Source organism: Amyelois transitella, chromosome 3, assembly GCF_032362555.1.
Source record: "Amyelois transitella isolate CPQ chromosome 3, ilAmyTran1.1, whole genome shotgun sequence".
Lineage (NCBI taxonomy): Eukaryota > Metazoa > Arthropoda > Insecta > Lepidoptera > Pyralidae > Amyelois > Amyelois transitella.
In genome coordinates this window covers 3,490,100-3,509,437 of record NC_083506.1, presented here as the reverse complement: position 1 = coordinate 3,509,437, position 19,338 = coordinate 3,490,100, and the positions used below count along the sequence as shown (strand labels likewise).

The 19,338-nt window shown below is 35.5% G+C and overlaps 1 protein-coding gene across 2 annotated transcripts; it reads right to left on the bottom strand.

Annotated features, from left to right (window-relative positions):
- Positions 1–207: 207 nt before the first annotated feature.
- On the bottom strand, positions 208–17,206 carry LOC106133493 (prolyl endopeptidase). Of its 2 annotated transcripts, none has more exons than XM_060948075.1 (15): positions 17,057–17,206; positions 14,415–14,516; positions 11,326–11,549; positions 9,836–10,023; positions 9,423–9,505; positions 8,478–8,620; positions 5,967–6,123; positions 5,161–5,361; positions 4,603–4,788; positions 3,738–3,851; positions 3,190–3,338; positions 2,253–2,465; positions 1,589–1,728; positions 809–996; positions 208–456 (listed from the first exon to the last, which is right to left on the bottom strand). In XM_060948075.1, exons 1-15 carry the CDS (start codon positions 17,198–17,200, stop codon positions 391–393), a joined length of 2,298 nt encoding a protein of 765 aa, XP_060804058.1. In that variant the 5' UTR covers positions 17,201–17,206; the 3' UTR covers positions 208–390. The 2 variants fall into 2 exon arrangements, with proteins under 2 accessions (XP_060804058.1, XP_060804059.1); XM_060948076.1 differs by lacking the exon at positions 17,057–17,206 and adding an exon at positions 15,213–15,356.
- Between the last annotated feature and the right edge of the window lie 2,132 nt (positions 17,207–19,338).

Sequence of the window (19,338 nt, the reverse complement as noted above, 5' to 3'; positions counted from 1 at the left end):
CCCTAGTTTTGTTGCAATACTATTGGAAAAAACTAATTGTATCTAACCGTGATAATTATCAGACTAACGATACTGTCGGCGATAGTATTGCATAGAAATATTGATCATGTAACTATAGATATTTTACACTGCTTCTTCTCAACTGTGCCAGTAAAAGTAATCTATTATGGAATTGCCTAGAGTAAATTATGGACAAAAACGAACGTAAAAATAAAAACAGAGTTTTATTATTATAATAAAAAATAGTAGCAATGCGTAACAATATCACCAGTCTTCGCGGAGACCCGAGGTAATCTTTACCAGGCTGTGGTTGGTACTCGTATTTACATAATACTAATTGCATCTCAGTCATTAATACTATTTCGTTGCGTGTAGAGTATGGCGGTGCGTTCACTTTACAAACTTGAGGCCCAGCGCCTGCGTCATGAAACACAAGATGTCCGTGTTCTCGTCAATCTGTCAACAAATAAATATATCTTGAGTATATTGTCGCACTTAAGTGCGTTTCTAAAATGATGGCCGAGAAACGTTAAGTTTCTCAGTAAAATTAAAGTGAGAAAAGCTTCGGTAAACTCTAGATTCAATATATCTAGAGTATATTGTCGCACTTAAGTGCGTTTCTAAAATGATGGACGAGAAACGTTAAGTTTCTCAGTAAAACTAAAGTGAGAAAAGCTTCGGTTAACTCTTAGACTAATCATTAATACAGTTTCTTTCATTAGCGCCAGTTGAACTCTCTTCTGTCGCGAATGTCTCACTGCGCAGAACTTCAACTTGCACAAAGAAGTACAAAATATAGCGTACTTACAATTTTAGTAGTAGGTTTGCCACCTCCATGTCCGGCCTTAGTGTCTACTCTCGCCAACAGAGGTCGCTTCTGCCTCGAGTTTCTGGCCGCGTGCTGCAGCGCCGCGATGAACTTGAGCGAGTGCAGCGGCACCACGCGGTCGTCGTGGTCCGCCGTCAGGACTAACGTCGCGGGGTATTCCGGTCTCTCTGGATATATACAGTATCATAGTATAAAACAAAGTTGTCACCTGCCTAGTGACTGTTTCAAAGCTATATTTTAAAACACCAAAAGGATTTTAATGCAGTATATACTACAAACAAACATACATATTGTCACGTCTATATCCCTTGCGGGGTAGACAGAGCCAACAGTCTTGAAGACTGAATGGCCACGTTCAGCTATTTGGCTTTATGATAGAATTGAGATTCAAATAGTGACAGGTTGCTAGCCCATCGCCTAAAAAAAAAAGAATCCCAATTATGTCAGCCTATCCCTTAGTCGCCTTTTACGACATCCATGGGAAAGAGATGGAGTGATCCTATTCTTTTTTCATTGGTGCCTGGAACACACGGCACTATATACTGTTTGAATGATTTGTATATAAACATACAACAGATAGTCTTTAATTGAACTTGCACTCATAGTCTAAAATTAATTTTATTCGCCAACCTCCCCCTTAGAGAATAGCGAAATAGATTTTTTACACATTTTGTTCTTTTTTTTAACAATCAACATTCCACTTTTCTAAACAAACAACACGTATTTTCTAAAATGAACTAGTAAAACTTGTCTATTCACCATCATCTGGCACGTGTATGTTGTGCAGCGGACTGTATTTGATGAGGTTGCGGAACTGCGTCTCGTTGTCGGAGCTGCCGTAGTCCGACGTCCACGCGTGTCCGATCGTGAACTTCTGGAACCGCAGCATGTCTAGCACTCTGCAAAGGATTATTTATTGATTTATTTATATTGTTTGAAATGTCTTCTTTGTGGTGTTAAAGGACCATTTGAATTTATTACATCGCTTGTTTATTTCCTTATTCCTTTTGGCGTCAGGAGGAATCAGAGATGCGCCTTTGACAACAAGGATGGGGTGTCAGTTTTTAACCTAAGTGTCAGACATATCATCAGACGGCTCATAGTTACACGTCAAGATCTGGAAGTTTGAACTCCAATAAAGTTGAAATTTCAATGTTTCGCTTCATCGTATTTGCTTTTATGAAAAGCTTAGTGAATCGCTTAGAACCTTAGACTAGACAAAGTTGCTCACAATGGTTGCTCCATAAAAATTCGCCATCTGATTGATACAAGCGGCGACTTGCACCTTTTGTCAGACCCTCCGCATAGTACATATTATGATATAGCGATGATGGAAGGCTTCGTGTATTTCTCAGCGATGAGGCACTCGGCTCAGAACCTGAGTCATTAACATTATTAACAGTATATATACAAAGTTACTCACCCGACCTGCACGATGGCCGCTCCATACAAATCCGGTCTCTGATTGATACAAGCGGCCACTAACAGCCCCCCGTTAGACCCTCCCTGTATGGTGATGAGGGAAGGCTTGGTGTATTTCTCAGCGATGAGATACTCTGCCGCCGCTTGGAAGTCGTCGAATACGTTCTGCTTGTTCAGCAGACGACCGGCGTTGTGCCACCGCTCGCCGTACTCTCTGGAAGGATTTAAATATCAAATGTTTAGGATCGTTTTTATGATAGTGGTTTAAAAAGTTTAAAAAATTAAATGACTTTGTCAAAAAACAGTTTCGATCGATAACTACGAGGTTGTTTGTGCCAGAAGACCCCAGGGGTTAGTGCGAGTTTTACTCGATCAAATGCGACGATGAAGTAAACGCGAATTTGTATGTGATTTAATCAGCGCCACCTAGTGGTAACGCGATGGCACTAATGCAAGCGTTAACTTGCTCGACGCGTTTGATCGAGTAATACTTGCACTTACCCTCTATAACAATTTTAAACCAAATTAAAATTGTTACACTTTGTTGATATAACTCTAATTTACCAAAGTCCAAACGTAAGGTTCGTCGTAATTCAGGTCGCAGCGTACTGGACACAAACTCAAAAAAGTACACTTCAATATAAACATATCTTCCGGGTAAAATCTTAGCGATGTGACTGACTCGTCTCCCCGAATGTTGGGCGTAGCGACGACGCCGTTTAACAGCTCAATTAAGATGACGCCGAAGCTTGATTTGTTACGGTACGAACCGATCAGTCCCCACTACAACAGAGGGTGAATAATCTAAACTGCAGAACTAAAGGGACACTACAGATATCGTGTAGGGAGCCGAAAAAGGGTGCGCTGCTAGAGACGAACACTACGGAAGGTTGCTCGAGCCATGAGAGGTGGTGTGATAGTGGGATGATGTTCCTTACCCCCCTCCGCGAATGTTGGGTATAGCGACGACTCCGTTGAAGTGTTGCATAAAGACGACGCGCGTGACGCTGAAGCTCGGCTGGATGTTGATGTTGAACCCGCCGTAGCCGTACACCAGCGCCGGGTTCGAACCGTCACGCGGTAGATCCTGGAAATTATACTATTTGATTATTTTGCTAACTGTTGCCTGCTACTTCCACCGGGTTCCTTTTTTCGCAATAAAAAGTTGCATATGTTCTTCCTCCAATTCTATTTCATTTGTTTTCGCATTTATAATATTAGTAGGGAATCTAGCTATTGACGTGACTTCATCCACTATAAATCTGAAAATTGTTGTGTACCAGTTTTTAAGTAAGATGGTTCGAGCCATACACATCTGACACTGCATCAAAACCAGAGCAAAAGTTTTCGCGTGATTTAAAAAATATTATCGACAGACAGAAATTAAATAAAAAAAAATCGCCCCTATATAGATCGACAATACGGAATTATTAGTACATCACATACTAAATTAGTGTAAAATTTGAATTATTGAAAAATCACCAACCTTCTTGGATACTATAAACATAGGAACTTTAGTGCCGTCTTTGCTAGAGTAGAATACTTGTTTAGCCTCGTACTGCGACCCGTCGAACCCTTTCACTTTGACCTCCCTGAATACCTGCAAATGTTACATTTACATCAATATTGTAAAAAAAAAAATTATACTTCCGATAGTAAATTTCTCTGGAACCTGCCTTTCTTGTAAAAACTCAATATATTTTTTTTCTTGTAAATTTACAGTAGTAAATGCTTATAACTTACTCATATTTTTAAACTAATGAATTTAAATAACTAAATAATGGGAAAATAACTGAATCTATGACAGCTTAGTATACACATACATGCGGCGAATTAAATGAAATGAATGTATTGCTAATTAACATACTATCAATAGTCTCAATTAGCAACTTATCATTATTGGTAATTACGATTCAGGTTCAACTTGCATTTTTCACAAGTTTCTTCTGTAAAAACAGAAATAATATATTAATAAAAGAATAACTGTTTTTCATTAAAAAAAATATAGAACACAATGTAATTGAAAATATTCTGTTGTCACAGAGTATTTCAGTTAAATTTTCAGATCTTACTAATCTATAGCTATAGCAGTCGCATATGCTACACAGGGGTGAGATGGAAGATCTCCGTTTACTTCTTCTTGCCGAAGAATCCCACCACTGACCCCAAAACACTCAACGTACTTCCGTTATGCATTGTTTAAACTGACCAAGCGTGCGTTCGAAAAGCTTTTTTTTTGAAGTTTTACGATCTCCTTCATGCCGAGGAATCTCATTACTATAATACTCACCTACACGATAAAAAGATTTGTCGCAGTTTTCACGGAATTAAAAACATCTGAGTTAACTAACCGTGGGGTCATATGGCTTCTTGCTAAGGTCCACGTGATATATAACACCAGGAGTTAGGAACGACATGAAGTGGTAGAAGATCTCCGTCTGCTCCTTCTTGCCGGAGAATCCCACCACTGACCCCACTGGTAGGTCAAACGTTTGAATCATATCGCCTGTTTCTGCACTGTGCAGTTGTAGAACACTCTGGAAAAACAAGTATCGATTTTTTATATCTTGACGATAAATTGTTTCTTTACGACCAAGTTACTTATATTTACATACCAAATGTAACTAACATGTTTGTTCCAATTTTCGAAACCAACCGCAACCATGTTTCAAACTCACTTCTAAGTAAGTAACATGAAAGAAACCAAAACAAAAGGGAGATCTAGTTTCTCTGCAAACCCTAAATTAGTTTAAATGTTAACACCTCATTTTAGACATAACTGTAAAATTTGGGTAGGGTTTCCTTTTTTCAGAATAGATCAAGCATCAGTGGCTTTGTGTGTCAGCAGTGTTGGCAAATCCTGAGTCCTTCCTTAGTCCCCTACATATGGAATTCGATATTTGACTCACCTTGACATCTCTAACATAGTGTATGACCAGTTTGTCACCGTCGACGGCGGAGGCCCAGTCCAGGACATCGGTGGGGTGTTCCGGGATCAATGTCTGCCAGTTGTCTTCGTGAGGATGTCGCAGGTCGATCTTGATGAGACGGTAGTTGGGGGCGTTCTTGTTAGTCCGAAATATGCATACGGAACCCTCGTTGGTTATGTACTGAAAAAGAAATAACACAGATGTTTATTTTGCATTATTAGGAAATTTGCTAAAATTATTATAATATTTGCGATTGAGTTAGAAGAGACAGATTAACTTTCAAAACGTTTACTATTTTACGTTTTACTTTTTCTTATTAAATTACAGTTTAGACATAGAAGTTTGTAACATTGCTAATGTTAGCAATGTTACAAACTTCAAATTAAATTTTTTGACGTAGTTTCGAAGGATAGCAATTATTTGGTGATAACTGACATATGTATGGTTTGACGCCACATAAGACGCCACACAGGCCTGTCTCGATTCGCTCTTTCGTTCATCACAGTTATTTTTAATTGTATTCTTCAGCCAATCAAACTTCAATCATGTAACTAACAAAATGACGAAGCCCATAATCCAGTAGACATAGGGTGTAATAAGTATCAATACTAAACGAGCTGTAAAACAAATCAAAGTATTTTTTTCACATTGAGTGCTGCCCACTCTTGTGATTTCATTTTAAGTTGAACCCGGCAACGAACAGCAGGTTTTACAGCGGGATCACTTTGTCGAGTCTATAGACAGTACATCTATAATGTACCTGCCTCAAAATCCACAATTCTAACCTCATAGTCTGCTTCGAATTTGTGCACAATCTGCGTTAGAGGCAGCTTGCCGGTCACGTTGTAGTCGTTGAGCTCAGCGAAGAACAACAGGTTGTCGCGGCAGTCCCTCACGGGGGTCACGATCAGGTATTTACCGCAGTCGGTCACTTCTGCGCCGCTGTGGATAATAATTTTCAATTATAAAGCAGAATGAATTAAACATTACTTCAGAAACTAGACATTTAAACAGTGATGTGTTAAAAGTGTGAACACTTTTAAAAATCGACTGGAATATTTTAAAACACAAGTGCACTAATAATAAACAAGCTTTAAGCTGCTATATATAATGAATAAATCAAAGACACTTGAAAATTCATTAACAAAGAAGCTTAAATCCTGGTTGGACGACACCTGGGTTCCATGGTGAAACTGCAATCTTGGAAGGAACATTAATAGTATGACTTTTCAAATGTGATCGACGCAAATTCTACATGTATTACATACACATATATAAAATCACGCTTTACATGTATTTTCGGATATAAAAACAATAATTCAATAATCTACAGTTTAATCTCCAAATTTCCCAAATAATAACTGACCTAAATTACTAATGTTTTATTTAAATCTGTGAAATATAAAACAAAACAATACGTAAAACAAAAAAAAAATTGCGATGCATTCTACCATCTATTATGAAACGAGATACCTCTATAAAATTGTTTGTTCAAAATGGTGTTTCATAGTAAAAACTTCATAAATCTACTAAACTCGTACAGTTAGACGAAATACGTACGCTTTCCTGCTCTCGCATTGCCTTAGGTTTGTTTGGATGTCACTGTAGACAAGCGAATGTTAGTCAAAACTTTGCATAAACTAGGCTCACACCCCAAACCAATTTGCACGGCTAAATGCGTAAATAAAGGAAACCTGACCCAAATTTTACAGCTTCAAATTATTTCTAAAATGAGGTGTTAACATTTAAACTAATTTTGGGTTTGCAGAGAAACTTGTTCTCCCTTTTGTTTTGGTTAATTTCAAATTATTTCTAAAATGAGGTGTTAACATTTAAACTAATTTAGGGTTTGCAGAGAACCTTGTTCTCCCTTTTGTTTTGGTTTATTTCATGTTTCTCTGCAGGCAACTGTACTTTACTTAGAAAAGAGTTTGAAACATGGTTGCGGTTAGTTTCAAATATTGGAACAAACGAGTCAGTTACATTTGGAAGGTTTGTAAGTGACTCGGTCGTTTTGTAACAACTTGTCGTCAAGATATAAAAAACTAAATTAAAATCTAAATTAACAATATTAATTAAATTAGATAAACATTTGCCAAACTCACAACCAATATTATTTGCAGATTCAGAATGGCCATAATAACTTTGTATTTAACAAATTTAATTTTCTCAGTATTTGAAGTAAGAAATTGATTTCATTTAAGTACGTTCTTTTAATTGTATAAAGCAAAACATTTTGAACAAACAATTTTATAGTATTATTTAAAAAAACACTCAAAGACCCATTCTTTGTCCAGATCCCATATTTAGTATGCTTAGAATTACAACTCTGATAAGTAGCATATGCGGTAGTAGAAGCAAATGATAATTGTTTACATCTCATAAAACAACAAACATTGTTATTTTATTAAAGGAAAATATACTGGTACATTTCGAGCTTTTTCCCTAACAATATACAAAGGACCACAAGCCCCAAAGCACTGTGGCATTAGTGGCGGAGGGTGCAAATGGGAACACGCATCTATCGCATCTCATCTTAATGAGAGAGAGAGAGAGAGAGAAATAACATCACCACGCCTCCTCCTTTTTACTCTCACTATACCTGCCAGTTAAGAAACAAACTTTTTAAAATAAAGTTTACAATGACTAACGTAAAGTACCCAATGTCCGACAGACCACCAATGATCGACACATAAGAAGTAAAATAAAAAAAGGATATACTAATGTTGTGTATTTGAACGTAAACGAAGCATAGGTTATAGACATGGTTCATCCAGCTCTCATTGCAAGTGTCACTTTCTACATTCGGTTATTTTGATAAAAATGGTGGAGCTTTAAATATCGACCGGCAGAAGTTTTTAACGGAAAGCCAGTTTTATAAGCGAAATCACTAAGGAGGTGAGTAAGGTTTATTGCTCATAAGTTTTTTCGGTTTAAAGCTACCATTTGAAAATTTTAGGCTGGTTGCACGATTAATAAACCGTTAAATATTGGGTGTCCATAAATAGAACATGTCGATTACTAGATCTCGATTATTGGAACATGTCGAAAACCGGTTGTCGGTAAATGGATTTCTGCAGTCAAATATTAGGCCAAAAATACCATAAATCTATATTGGTATATCTTGTAAATTTTTATATCACATTCATTTCTACTTTAATATATCATGCAAAATACTCTAAAATTTTACTCAAAACTTCAAAATATGATAAAATAATAAAAATAAAACAAATATTGTAAAAATACTAGAGTTCGTGCGTTAAAGTGTCGATGATTGGGGGTTTTACCGTACTTACATTCTCCACAGTGGTTCTTCTGGGAACTCTACAACGATGACGTCATCCTTCTGTGGTGTGTTCAGCCGATGAAAGCAGAGTTTCTGGTCGCGATTCACCTCAGTTTCAGAGCCGTCGGTCTTGCCCGTTTGGTCGGGGTATCGCTGCGGAAGTAAATACAATTAAACTTGGCTTTTGAGTCCAATGCTCTTACGGTTAGACTACCTAAACATCGTGAACAAACCTGCACATTCAGGCAACTGGTAGTATAAACATAATCCAGTATGGGTTCTCCTGCAAGGATACGGAGGTCCACATTTCAATTCTAAGTTTTGTTAATTGTGAAGTTGACGTTGTTGAAGAAAATGCTGCAGTGCAGTTTGTTACCGCATCTTTTGCACTGACGCTTTGGAAACGGCAGTATACATAGTCTTAAGTAATTTATTTGTCGTCAACCAATGTTGTGAACCCAAAATATATCACGATTTTTTATTGATATTGAAATGTCCAAAACTAATGAGTGAAAAGAATTGAATTTTCAGGTCATAGGTCCGGAGTGGTGGGGATGTAACCGGGACTTAAGCCAGGACCAAGGAAAGGTGGTTTATAATTCCATGTACTATTTGGTTCTGAAATATAGTCCTCTCCTCTCCATATACACGGCGTGACGGTGTATTTATATTTTTTATTAACATTAGAGCACTTATTCCAGTATATTGCTTCCTATAAATGCTTACATACATATAATCACGACTTTATACCTAACGGGGTAGACAGAGCTTATCAGTCTTGAAAAGACTGATATGCCACGTTCAGCTGTTTGGCTTAAATGATGGAATTGAGATTCAAATTCGGACAGGTTGCTAGCCCATCTCCTAAAAGAAGAATTCCAAGTTTATAAGCCTGGAGAGAAGATGGAGTGGTCCTATTCTTCTTTTTATATTGGTGTTGAATATAAATACTTACCGAATAAAAAAGTCCTTTATGATCTTTTGTCCATGACATCGAAGCAAACTTAACTTTTTCTAACACTTCGGGGTAGTCTTTACCTGGAAACCAAATTGAATAAAAATTTAAATAATGATGATATTTAAACATACAGACGTCACGTCTATATCCGTTGCGGGGTAGACAGAGCCAATAGTGTTAAATAGACTAACAGGCCACCTACAGCTGTATGGTTTTATGATGAAATTGAGATTCGAATAGTGTCAGGTTGCTAGCCCATCGCCTACAATACCAAGTTTATTAGCCTTCCTTTAGTCGCAGTTTACGATATTCATGGGGAAAAAATGTGAAAACGTGGCGCCATCTTCCGTGAAGCGGCTGCCTGACATTGCTATTTAAGTAATTTCATGAAAATTGTAGAATTTGTTTACCTGTAGCAACATCCTTCAGATGTATTGTTATCCAATCCGACCCGCTGGCAGACAGCCCGTACGCGAAAGTGGCGCCATCTTCCGTGAAGCGGCTGCCCGACAGCGCGATGGTGCCGTCCTCTGACAACGTGTTCGGGTCGAGGAACACGCGCGCCTCGCCGTCCAAACTGTCTTGCACGTACAGTACACTGCAGACGGGAGTTACACGGTCAGACACACACTTTGGAATCATGAAGTGTTCTTTTAGTTGATGAATTCAATATAACAATGTTCATCCTACCCTAGGATCCCTTTCCCATAAATGTTACACTTTATATGTTTATTTTATTCATATTCGTTAGTTGTATAAGTACTCTTTTTGGGGAGAGGCTGGTGTACTGAGATACAAGCCCTGTTTAGTTCAGACACCAATCTCTCACAAACTTACTTTGTATAGTTATAGTTAATTTAGAGTTAGATAGGCTTATAAAGTAGTTAAGAGATAGGCTTATAAACTTAGGATTCCTCTTGTAGACGATTGGCTAGCAACTCTATGTTGTTTCTAGCTTAAGGTTAAATGGAATGGTGGAAAGAGAGAGATTAGAATTGCCTTTCAACGTTTGTGAATAAAGGTTGCTAGTCCATAGCCTTAAAGGAGAATCCTTAGTTTATAAGCTTATCCCTCAGTCGCCATTTACGATACTATACAAAAGAGATGGAGTGGTCCTATTTTTTTTTCTTGTGGTGCCGGGTACCGCACGGCACATCTCCAAAATGAATAACATGCAATATTGCTAATCGGATCTAGTTAATAAACATTCAGTAAACCAGTTATTTACGTAACAACGTGGTTAACATATTATACAATAATGTTAAACTAGATTATACAATAACAATAAATAAAACAAATTTGTATTATTGAATTTCCTTTGGTCTTTCAAAAGTTGTTTTTATTCAGCACGTGTGCAAATCACATGCAATTACATGCACCTTTGTGTCACATCAAATCATGAAGACAATATGAAATCATTCATTTTAATAACTAGATGAACAATAACAACGAAGATTAAGGAAGCACAATAATTTTTACATACAAACATTTATCTGTAATTGTCTCTTGCTGGAAAATAGCAAAAAGTAGGTAATTTATCGCTAAGTAGTTTTTAATCTTTACAAAATAGTCTTACAAGTTGAAGATAAATTTTGTTTTTCAAAACAAACCATTTAGAATAAGGCTCCTGTTTATAATCCTCAAAAAATATTCCCTTTTTTAATCAGTTGTTCTGAAATAGGCAATAGGTCCTGATATGCCTGCAGTTTTATTTCATATGATGAATGAAAAACTTCATTAAATCTCTTCCGACGAAGCTACATGGATACTACTCAATAAATTAATCTTGACAATCATTCAGACTTCACTGTAGACTCATGATTTCTGAATGACATTTTTGTCAGTATGTTGATTAAAAAAAAAACTGGTCGAAAAGTAGTAAAAATAAAAAAAAACTCACTTTTGGTTTTGCAGGCCTGTGTTTTTGAAGAAAAAGTATCTGTCTCCCCTCCTGAACGGACAGGAGTACTTGGGATAGTTCCATAGTTCTGTTAGCCGCTCGTGTATATCGTCCTTTACCGGGCACGCGTTTAGGTAAGGCCGCGTGATTTTGTTCTCTGCCTCTATAAACTCTTTGGTCTCGTTGGAATCAGGGTCTTCTAGCCAGCGGTACGGGTCTTTGATCTGTGGAAAGATAAGTTTCTAATTAAACAGTTTCTTTTTACATTGTGCTTTGGTTGCGTAAAGCTTAATACTACGAAAAAACGGGGTATAGTTTTAAACCTTTATGGGCATATAATTGAAACAGTATTGCGATTCACGTGTTTTAGTTAAAAAATAATCCTATCCCTGTAGTTATGGTACGCGACCCCGTCTTCATCGCGCGAAAATCTAAAGCTGTCCCGTTTTACGTCATAATAAAAAGCGGTAGTTTTTCGTGCAGTAAAAACAGCGTCGTGCGTGCCATATGACGGGTGCTGGTGAACTAAGACACATTGTTAGGATATCTAGTTAAGGTACCAACCCTCCACAGCACCCTCTCTATCATTGTATGATGTTGTTGTGGATAAAAAATAAAGTGAATTACATCCGAATCCAACCCGGAGTTAATTAACTATTTCAGTTGTTATTTAAAAAACATAAATCGGGTTGTGACTATGTTATACAAAAAACGGGCGATTGTCATTGACTCTCATAACAATTTAACCCAAATTTGGAATCAAGAAGTGTGAAGTAACAAAAAACCAAACAACAATTCATTTTTAGTACCGCGAACCAAATTGCTCTTCAGTAAAACATGTAACGCCAAGAATTTAATTTTGTTTTGCTAAACGTTATTTAAACTGGGTTTTTTGTAAACTTGCATGACTACGCATTTATGCAATTATAAAGGACCGTAAAGTTTGTAATTTTTATCATGAAATAGTAAAAACATCCCTAAATTACGACTAAGTTTTAGATGTGACTGTCAATAAGGTCTATAGATTCTACGTCAAGGTTGAGACTCCGGACAACTGGTTAAGAAAACAAAATACTCGGGCGTTTACCGCAAACCTTGCTTCCACCGTTATTTTCCTTACGGGACAAGACTGTTAATAAAAATGTTCTACAATCAGAATACCAATTAGATTCCGTGAGATCCTATGGATTTCATCCAATTTTATAGTCACTTTATCAAACCTAACGCCATTTTCGAATGGAGAATGGACGCAGTGTCATTTATTTCTTAACCGACTTCAAAAATAGAAGGAGCATTTCTTTTTCAAATTTTTGTGTCATGTGTACAGAGCTAATAACTTTATAATTAGTCAACAAACTTACGTCTTAGTGGACTATGTCACTAGGTATGTAATAAACTAATAACAGATGTTTATTGTGAAAGACAATGGTGAATAAAATTAACTCATTACCTATGTATTTCAGTTAAATGAGTTTGCATGCCTATTAAGCACAATAGTGACTAATATCAGATGAGTATGTAATTTAGAAATAAATATTATTAATTAAATCAATGAACGTTACATAAACTTATTGGGCAGATAATTTCTTAACGATACACACTATTAGAATTCTTCAAATTACATTTGTTTTTAGCGGATCCCAGCCTATGTGCAACAAAAAACACGCAAAGATAATTATAAGGTATTTTGTAGAATCAAAAACTGTGCCAACTTAGTTTAATTAAATATTAAACTAAAATTGTGTTATTTATAACTATCAAAAACAATCGATTTTATCACAACTTTGCATTAAGCTGAGAATGAGAAAACATATTTCTCGCAACAACATTGCTTACAATGTCCAGCTGACAATAACGCAATGTGAACAATGACTTACACTTCCATATCGATCAATTGACGATCGTCAGTCATAACAATCGATAGCGGAAGCATTCCCTTGATAATTGTTACGTCAATTGAAAAATTGATGCGATCAATTACAGCATAACAGATCATACTAATCTTCACGTGCCTATTTTAAACACGTCTTATTAATAGACAGACGGTAGTTACTTTCTTTGAAGCAAATATTTAAAAAAATGGATACAGTTTCTTATTCAATTTTACCGCTTGTTAGTATCGAAACTAACGAGCTTGCATGAACGATTTTATGTATGTATGTAGTAGCGATCTAATCATCTATTATAAACAGATCGTAAGCATGTGAACACAGTGACTTTTCGCCCTAGTCTAGCCTTATTTAATTTGACACTTCTTAATTTTTTAATAATATGCTCATTGAATAAAGATTTATCTTCATTCCGATACACGATGTATTTTGAAACCAGTAAATAAACTTTTTAAATTTTATATTTTTTAAATTAAAAAGATAAATAAATGAAGCGGCTTCTTTCTTGTCTTTTCTTCTTCTTCTTCAATCTTTGCCACTTTACAGGGCAACCTAATCCAGCTTGGATTTTGGTTACACTATTCATTGATATGAATTCATTTAATCTCATATTGCTTTTCTTGCTTAAAGTTACTAGACAGGAAATGTAAGCAAAATATTTTCTTGTTCTCTCATCTTGTTGAATTGACACTTAATAAGCGTGGTCCTCACAAGTCCTTCCATTATCACTGATTGTGACGGGCATTCGTAAACAACGCATCAAATTAACGTATTAAATCATCAGTGAATCTAGGTTCATGTAGGTAATATGTGCAACCGCTTGAGAGTACTATAAGAATTGTGGTCACTTTCAATGTTGTTCTTAAGTTTAGAACGCATGTAATTATGACATATAATAGTTTGTTGATATTCCGACTGCTCTAAATCTACTAAGGGCTGTGCCCTGCAGTGAAAATTTATAAATATCTAATCTATAATATTTATAATCTAAAAATAAATAGTAAATATTTCTATCTTTCGCATTGATAAAGCAATCTATATTGTTTCGAGGCATTTTATTGAAATAATGCCTATACAATCTGCGTATTTGTTATCTGATTACAAGGAGATACTGCATATATCTGCTTTCATTTAAATTTTTGCAACCACGGACACATACACTTAAATACTGTCTTCAATATCAAGTACAATAAAACATACCAGAGTCCCATGATAGTCGTCCACGACCGTTTCATCCCTCCTCGCCTCGGGGTACTCGAAACTCATGGTCCTCGGCGCGGACGACGTAGACGCGCACACGCACTGAAACAACACACACACATACACTAAATACACACACTCCATGGCGAGGGCCGCTAACAGACTGGCCGGCCGCCAACACGACACCGTCTTATAAAGCACGCTGGAAAACAAACCGGGCTGTCGCACGAGCAGTCGTATTGGCCGCACCATTTGCAAACGGACGATATGAAGTCTTCGTTCATTTTTATTCCATGCAAATTTGATGGCAGTGTGACACATGTTTGTCTTTTTAGTTGTTTATGGTCATGTTTAAAGGAGGATAAATTATTTTTTTTACTTTTTTTAAAATAATCAAACGAATTCTGCGCCGGTGAAAGTGATTGGTTCGTACCACCAACAGACTTCTATAGCAGCTAGTTTATAATAGCTCGTGATAAAGGTAGGTACCCAAAAATACCCCAGTAGGTATATGGCGTGTTTTCCCGAAATTAAGATAAGTAAGATTTCCCAGAAAGTTATGGACGCGAGAATAAAAACATCTAAGTTTTCCCGAAATTAAGATAAGTAAGATTTCCCAGAAAGTTATTGACGCGAGAAAAAAAAACATCTAAGTTTTCCAGAATAACGAAAATAATACTTGCTATCTATTAGGCATTACTTAACCATTATCAAATTTATTATTAATTGTACGTAAACATGAGTAATTACGTAAATTATAACGTAACGTGTAATCAAATTGGTTGCGTTAATGCTTACCGTACAGAGACGTAGAAAGGAAAAGTTTTAAATCGCTGAATGCAAGGCGATACGCGCGTACAGGATGTATGGACGATACTGACGGTACTAACGCGATGCAAGCAGTGTCATATGATTGAGTGTAGTGACTCGTTAATGATGAGTTTGATATCTAGAGGCGAATAACCATTAAAAGACTATCCCTTCATACAGAAAAAAAGAATCCATGCACATACACAGATACAGACAGAGCAAACACTTTTCAAAAGACATTTTTTTATAATAACTTGATAGGCTTTGTAAAAAACATTTGCTGTGAGTTAATATACTACTTGAAGCAGGCTGCTTCTTGCCAATTTTCTTGATTTTTGGCCGATTGGAAGGTAATATTCGATCTTCCTTGTAAAATCTCAAAATATGCGATATAGGTACCTTTACGGTATTTTTTTTTATTGCGTTCGCTTGTTTTCGTATTTAAAAAGATCGTCGAAATATATTTGTAAAATAATACCTCTGCACGGTTTAGAAAAAAAGGTCTTGTTGCAAACAATGAAGTGATCCTAAGAAGGTTATCTAGGGATTCCTGAAAATAATTACCGCAGCGGTTGGGAGAGGCATCATATCGTAGTCTGTATCTCATCATGACGAAATCGTTTTTATCGAGAGCAAACCACGAATAAATAAAAGCAAACTGTTTCATTGATATACAATATGAGACGCCACGAGTACTTATCTTATACAAGGTGAACTAGGTACTTAGTTCTAGAATGTAAGGTTAGAAGGGATTCATTCGATTATAAATTTATACATATAAATACCTAGTCGATTTTCTTTGAGTCATTCAAATTTTTTTTCAACTTAAAGAATATAATAATAAAATATAGTTAAGCCTTTATCCGTTGTAGGGTAGAAAGGGCCAACACTCTTGAAAAGACTGAAAGACCACTACTGTATGGATTAAAAAAAAAGGTATTTTCATTTTAAGGGCACCATTTACATGATATTTTCTGCTAATCATCCACTCAAAGATAAATAGAACTCTCGAACAAACATAATCAAATGTCTGTCTATAGATACAGTTTAATGTATATGGATGTAATGTTGAGATTGAAAGCATTTGTGATCAAATTGATAAGGTGTCCCAAAAAAAATGCTTAGTATGCATATGAAGACACAGCCACTTTGGTCTGAAAATGAGTCACAATGAGTAACCATGATGAATTGAGAAATTAAAATGATAATTGATGGATTTGACCAGTAGATCACAGTGGAAACAGGGGTTCGGATAAGGGTTAGGTTTCCTGCTGAGGTCAGATGACAGTTGTTTTGTGTTAAAACTTAACTCGCCCAATCAACCTGGGCTTCTAGAGAGTAATAGTTAATAGTACCTAAATATGTTAAATAGTGCTATTCAGTGTGCAAAATTTTGGTATTTCAGTCTTTTCAAGATTGCTAGCTCTGTCTGCCCCGCAAGGGACACAGACGTGATTATAAAGTATGTATGTTACTGATAACTGAGCACAATAGAAATATATATGTATAAGCTGTTGAATAATATGTTCAATAATAAATAAAAACCTATATTTTGAACCTAGATAATGTACTTATTTTGGATTTTGGTGGGTAACAAATAAACCAACATACCTCCTTGCCTGTCTAGAATAGGTACCTATTAAATAAGGTTATAAAACGATAACACTGATAACATCAATAAATTATTACAGTACAATTTTAGGATTAAACGAACGTTGGTCATCTTTTTATAATTAATTGGAGTCAAATCAAAACGATACACTTAAAACTACATTATACAAAGCACGGTATAAAGTTGTGTTCTACGAAAGATTGTAATTACAGTAACTTACCAATACTTGCCGGGCCTCAGCAAGTTTAAATTTATAACTTATCTGATGGGTCAAAGTAGTTTGTTTAGATAAAAATAATGAATAATTTGCCCAAATACGAGAATGATTAGCAAAAAAGGGACGCACCGCCATACGAAGTGACATTTTGGTGGGGTGTTACCAGATACACAAATTATTATCGGGATTGGTAGAAAATTCTTCAATACTTCGTATTGCTTTTGCTTTTTAGGGTTATATACCTCAAACGGGACCATATTTCTTAGCCTCCGCTGTTAGTCCGTTCATCTGTCCGTCACTATCTCATAAACCGTGATAGCGAGAAAGTTGAAATTTATACAAAAGAATTATATTTCCGTTGCCGATACAACAACAAATACTTACTAGAAATATTAAAAAAATAGATGGAATATTAGAGGGGGCTTACAATGTGTTTATATCATAATGTTTGTTCTCAGTATTACTAACGGTAACAGGTAGACTCTTGAAATTTCCACAGAATATTTATTTTTTTTATTATCTTTCAAATTAAATAAAATATCGTCATATAACTTAAGGGGGTTAAAGCTTTTATAGGACCGAATACAGGATATGGGTCACCAAATCATGTTAATCAAATCATATAAAAAAGTTTTCCTGATTTGTCAGCTATAGTTTCCATGTTTCCTTAGCTTGAGAATAGGAACACTCCAAATCTTCCCATGAATGTCGTAAAAGGCGACTAATGGGCTAGCATCCTGTCACTTGATTCGCATTTCATTATTCATTCAGCTGTATCTGGCCTGTCAGTCTTTTCCAGACTATTTGCTCTGTCTGCCTCGTAAGGATATAGACGTGACTATATTTATGTATGATTGGGTAATTAGATTTATCACGACACAGCCAAAAGGCAAAACAGATAACCCAAATAAGCCTTTTCTCGAATGAATTTTACGATCTGCGCGGAAATATACGCTAAATAAAGTAAGACAATATATTTGGTAATAGTGTCATTTATTTCTGAATGGTCACAGTCACAGCGTCCTACACAAGCAACGTAACCCGCAGTCCGCTGTAAGGCACTCGTCGAGAAACGGACGCTTTTGACTATTATTACCGATAAATTAACCATATTATATCGTCAACACAAATATAATATTAGGAAAGGCTACAAAAATATAGTTTTATGTACTTTGAATACAATCCTATAATTGATATAATATTCAAGAAGTTGCAAATTGTTGTAAAGGTTGGAATTGAGTAAAGAATCTCTTTTTGTACTATTAAAACAAACTCTTAAATAAATAAAAACTTAAAAATTTAAAATATACCGCACTCAACTAAACCTTTACATCAAATTTCTGTAAGCATAGACCATTCAACACTCATTGACTCAATAAAGTAAAACTGTAATTAAATAAAGTAAAACTGTAATTAAATTTATGATATTTACAATGATATCAAAGCTACAAATAAAATTCGAAATTTTTTACAAATGAACAAACAATTTCTAAGTCTAGTCACTTATCAGTTTAGACACATATTATATTAAAATAAATATAATAATTTCATATGTGAGAACATTTTCATATTTCACTAAATAATACAAATTGTTTAAAAACTAACACCCATATAGTAACTAACTTATAGACAATTTAATTTAATGCACAAAATAGTTGATCCGAAAGCGTAAAATTAATGACAAAGAAACAAAATCCGAGATCATAATACCTAATACAAATTTGTTCATAAATAAACCTTATTATTATTAAGAAATGGACCAATATTGTTTGCTGTTCGAACTATGTGTTTATGTAAAAAGAGTTTTAGGAAAGAATTAAAAATTACTCTTCGTCAATAGCGCTTTTAGCTCCTGGAAAATATCGAAAATATACACAGCCCCAGGCAAAAGTTATTAGTTAATTTTGTTACCGATTTAATGAACAGACATAATTACGCGAAGAATTTGCTTATTCTACTATCGGAAGGTAAAATCCACATTGGGTGGCTGCGGGTAAATGCGAATGAAATGTATATTAAAATGTTTTCTTAAGATATCAAACAGGTTGAGATCAATATTGATAAAAATCAATACTATATACACTAATGACCGGCTGGAATGTTTTCAAAATGTGTTACTATGAAATAAAACAAGTGTGACGGCATAAGCATTTCATTTTAAAACTACATATTGAGATTGAATTATATTTTCATATCTTCTTTATGGCTTAACCACAACCCTACTTTCTCAAACTTTGGCGATTTACCAAAAGATAAATATTATCTTTATACTTAGATGTAATTAT

Excerpts from the sequence above, each read along its gene's own strand:
- LOC106133493 (XM_060948075.1), bottom strand. The coding sequence starts at position 17,200 with ATGTCACTTCGTATGGCGGTGCGTCCCTTTTTTGCTAATCATTCTCGT. Across the intron at positions 10,024-11,325 it reads ACAGGCCTGCAAAACCAAAA|TGTACTGTACGTGCAAGACA; the intron begins GTGAGTTTTTTT and ends TCCCGTCTGCAG. Across the intron at positions 457-808 it reads GCAAACCTACTACTAAAATT|ATTGACGAGAACACGGACAT; the intron begins GTAAGTACGCTA and ends ATTTGTTGACAG.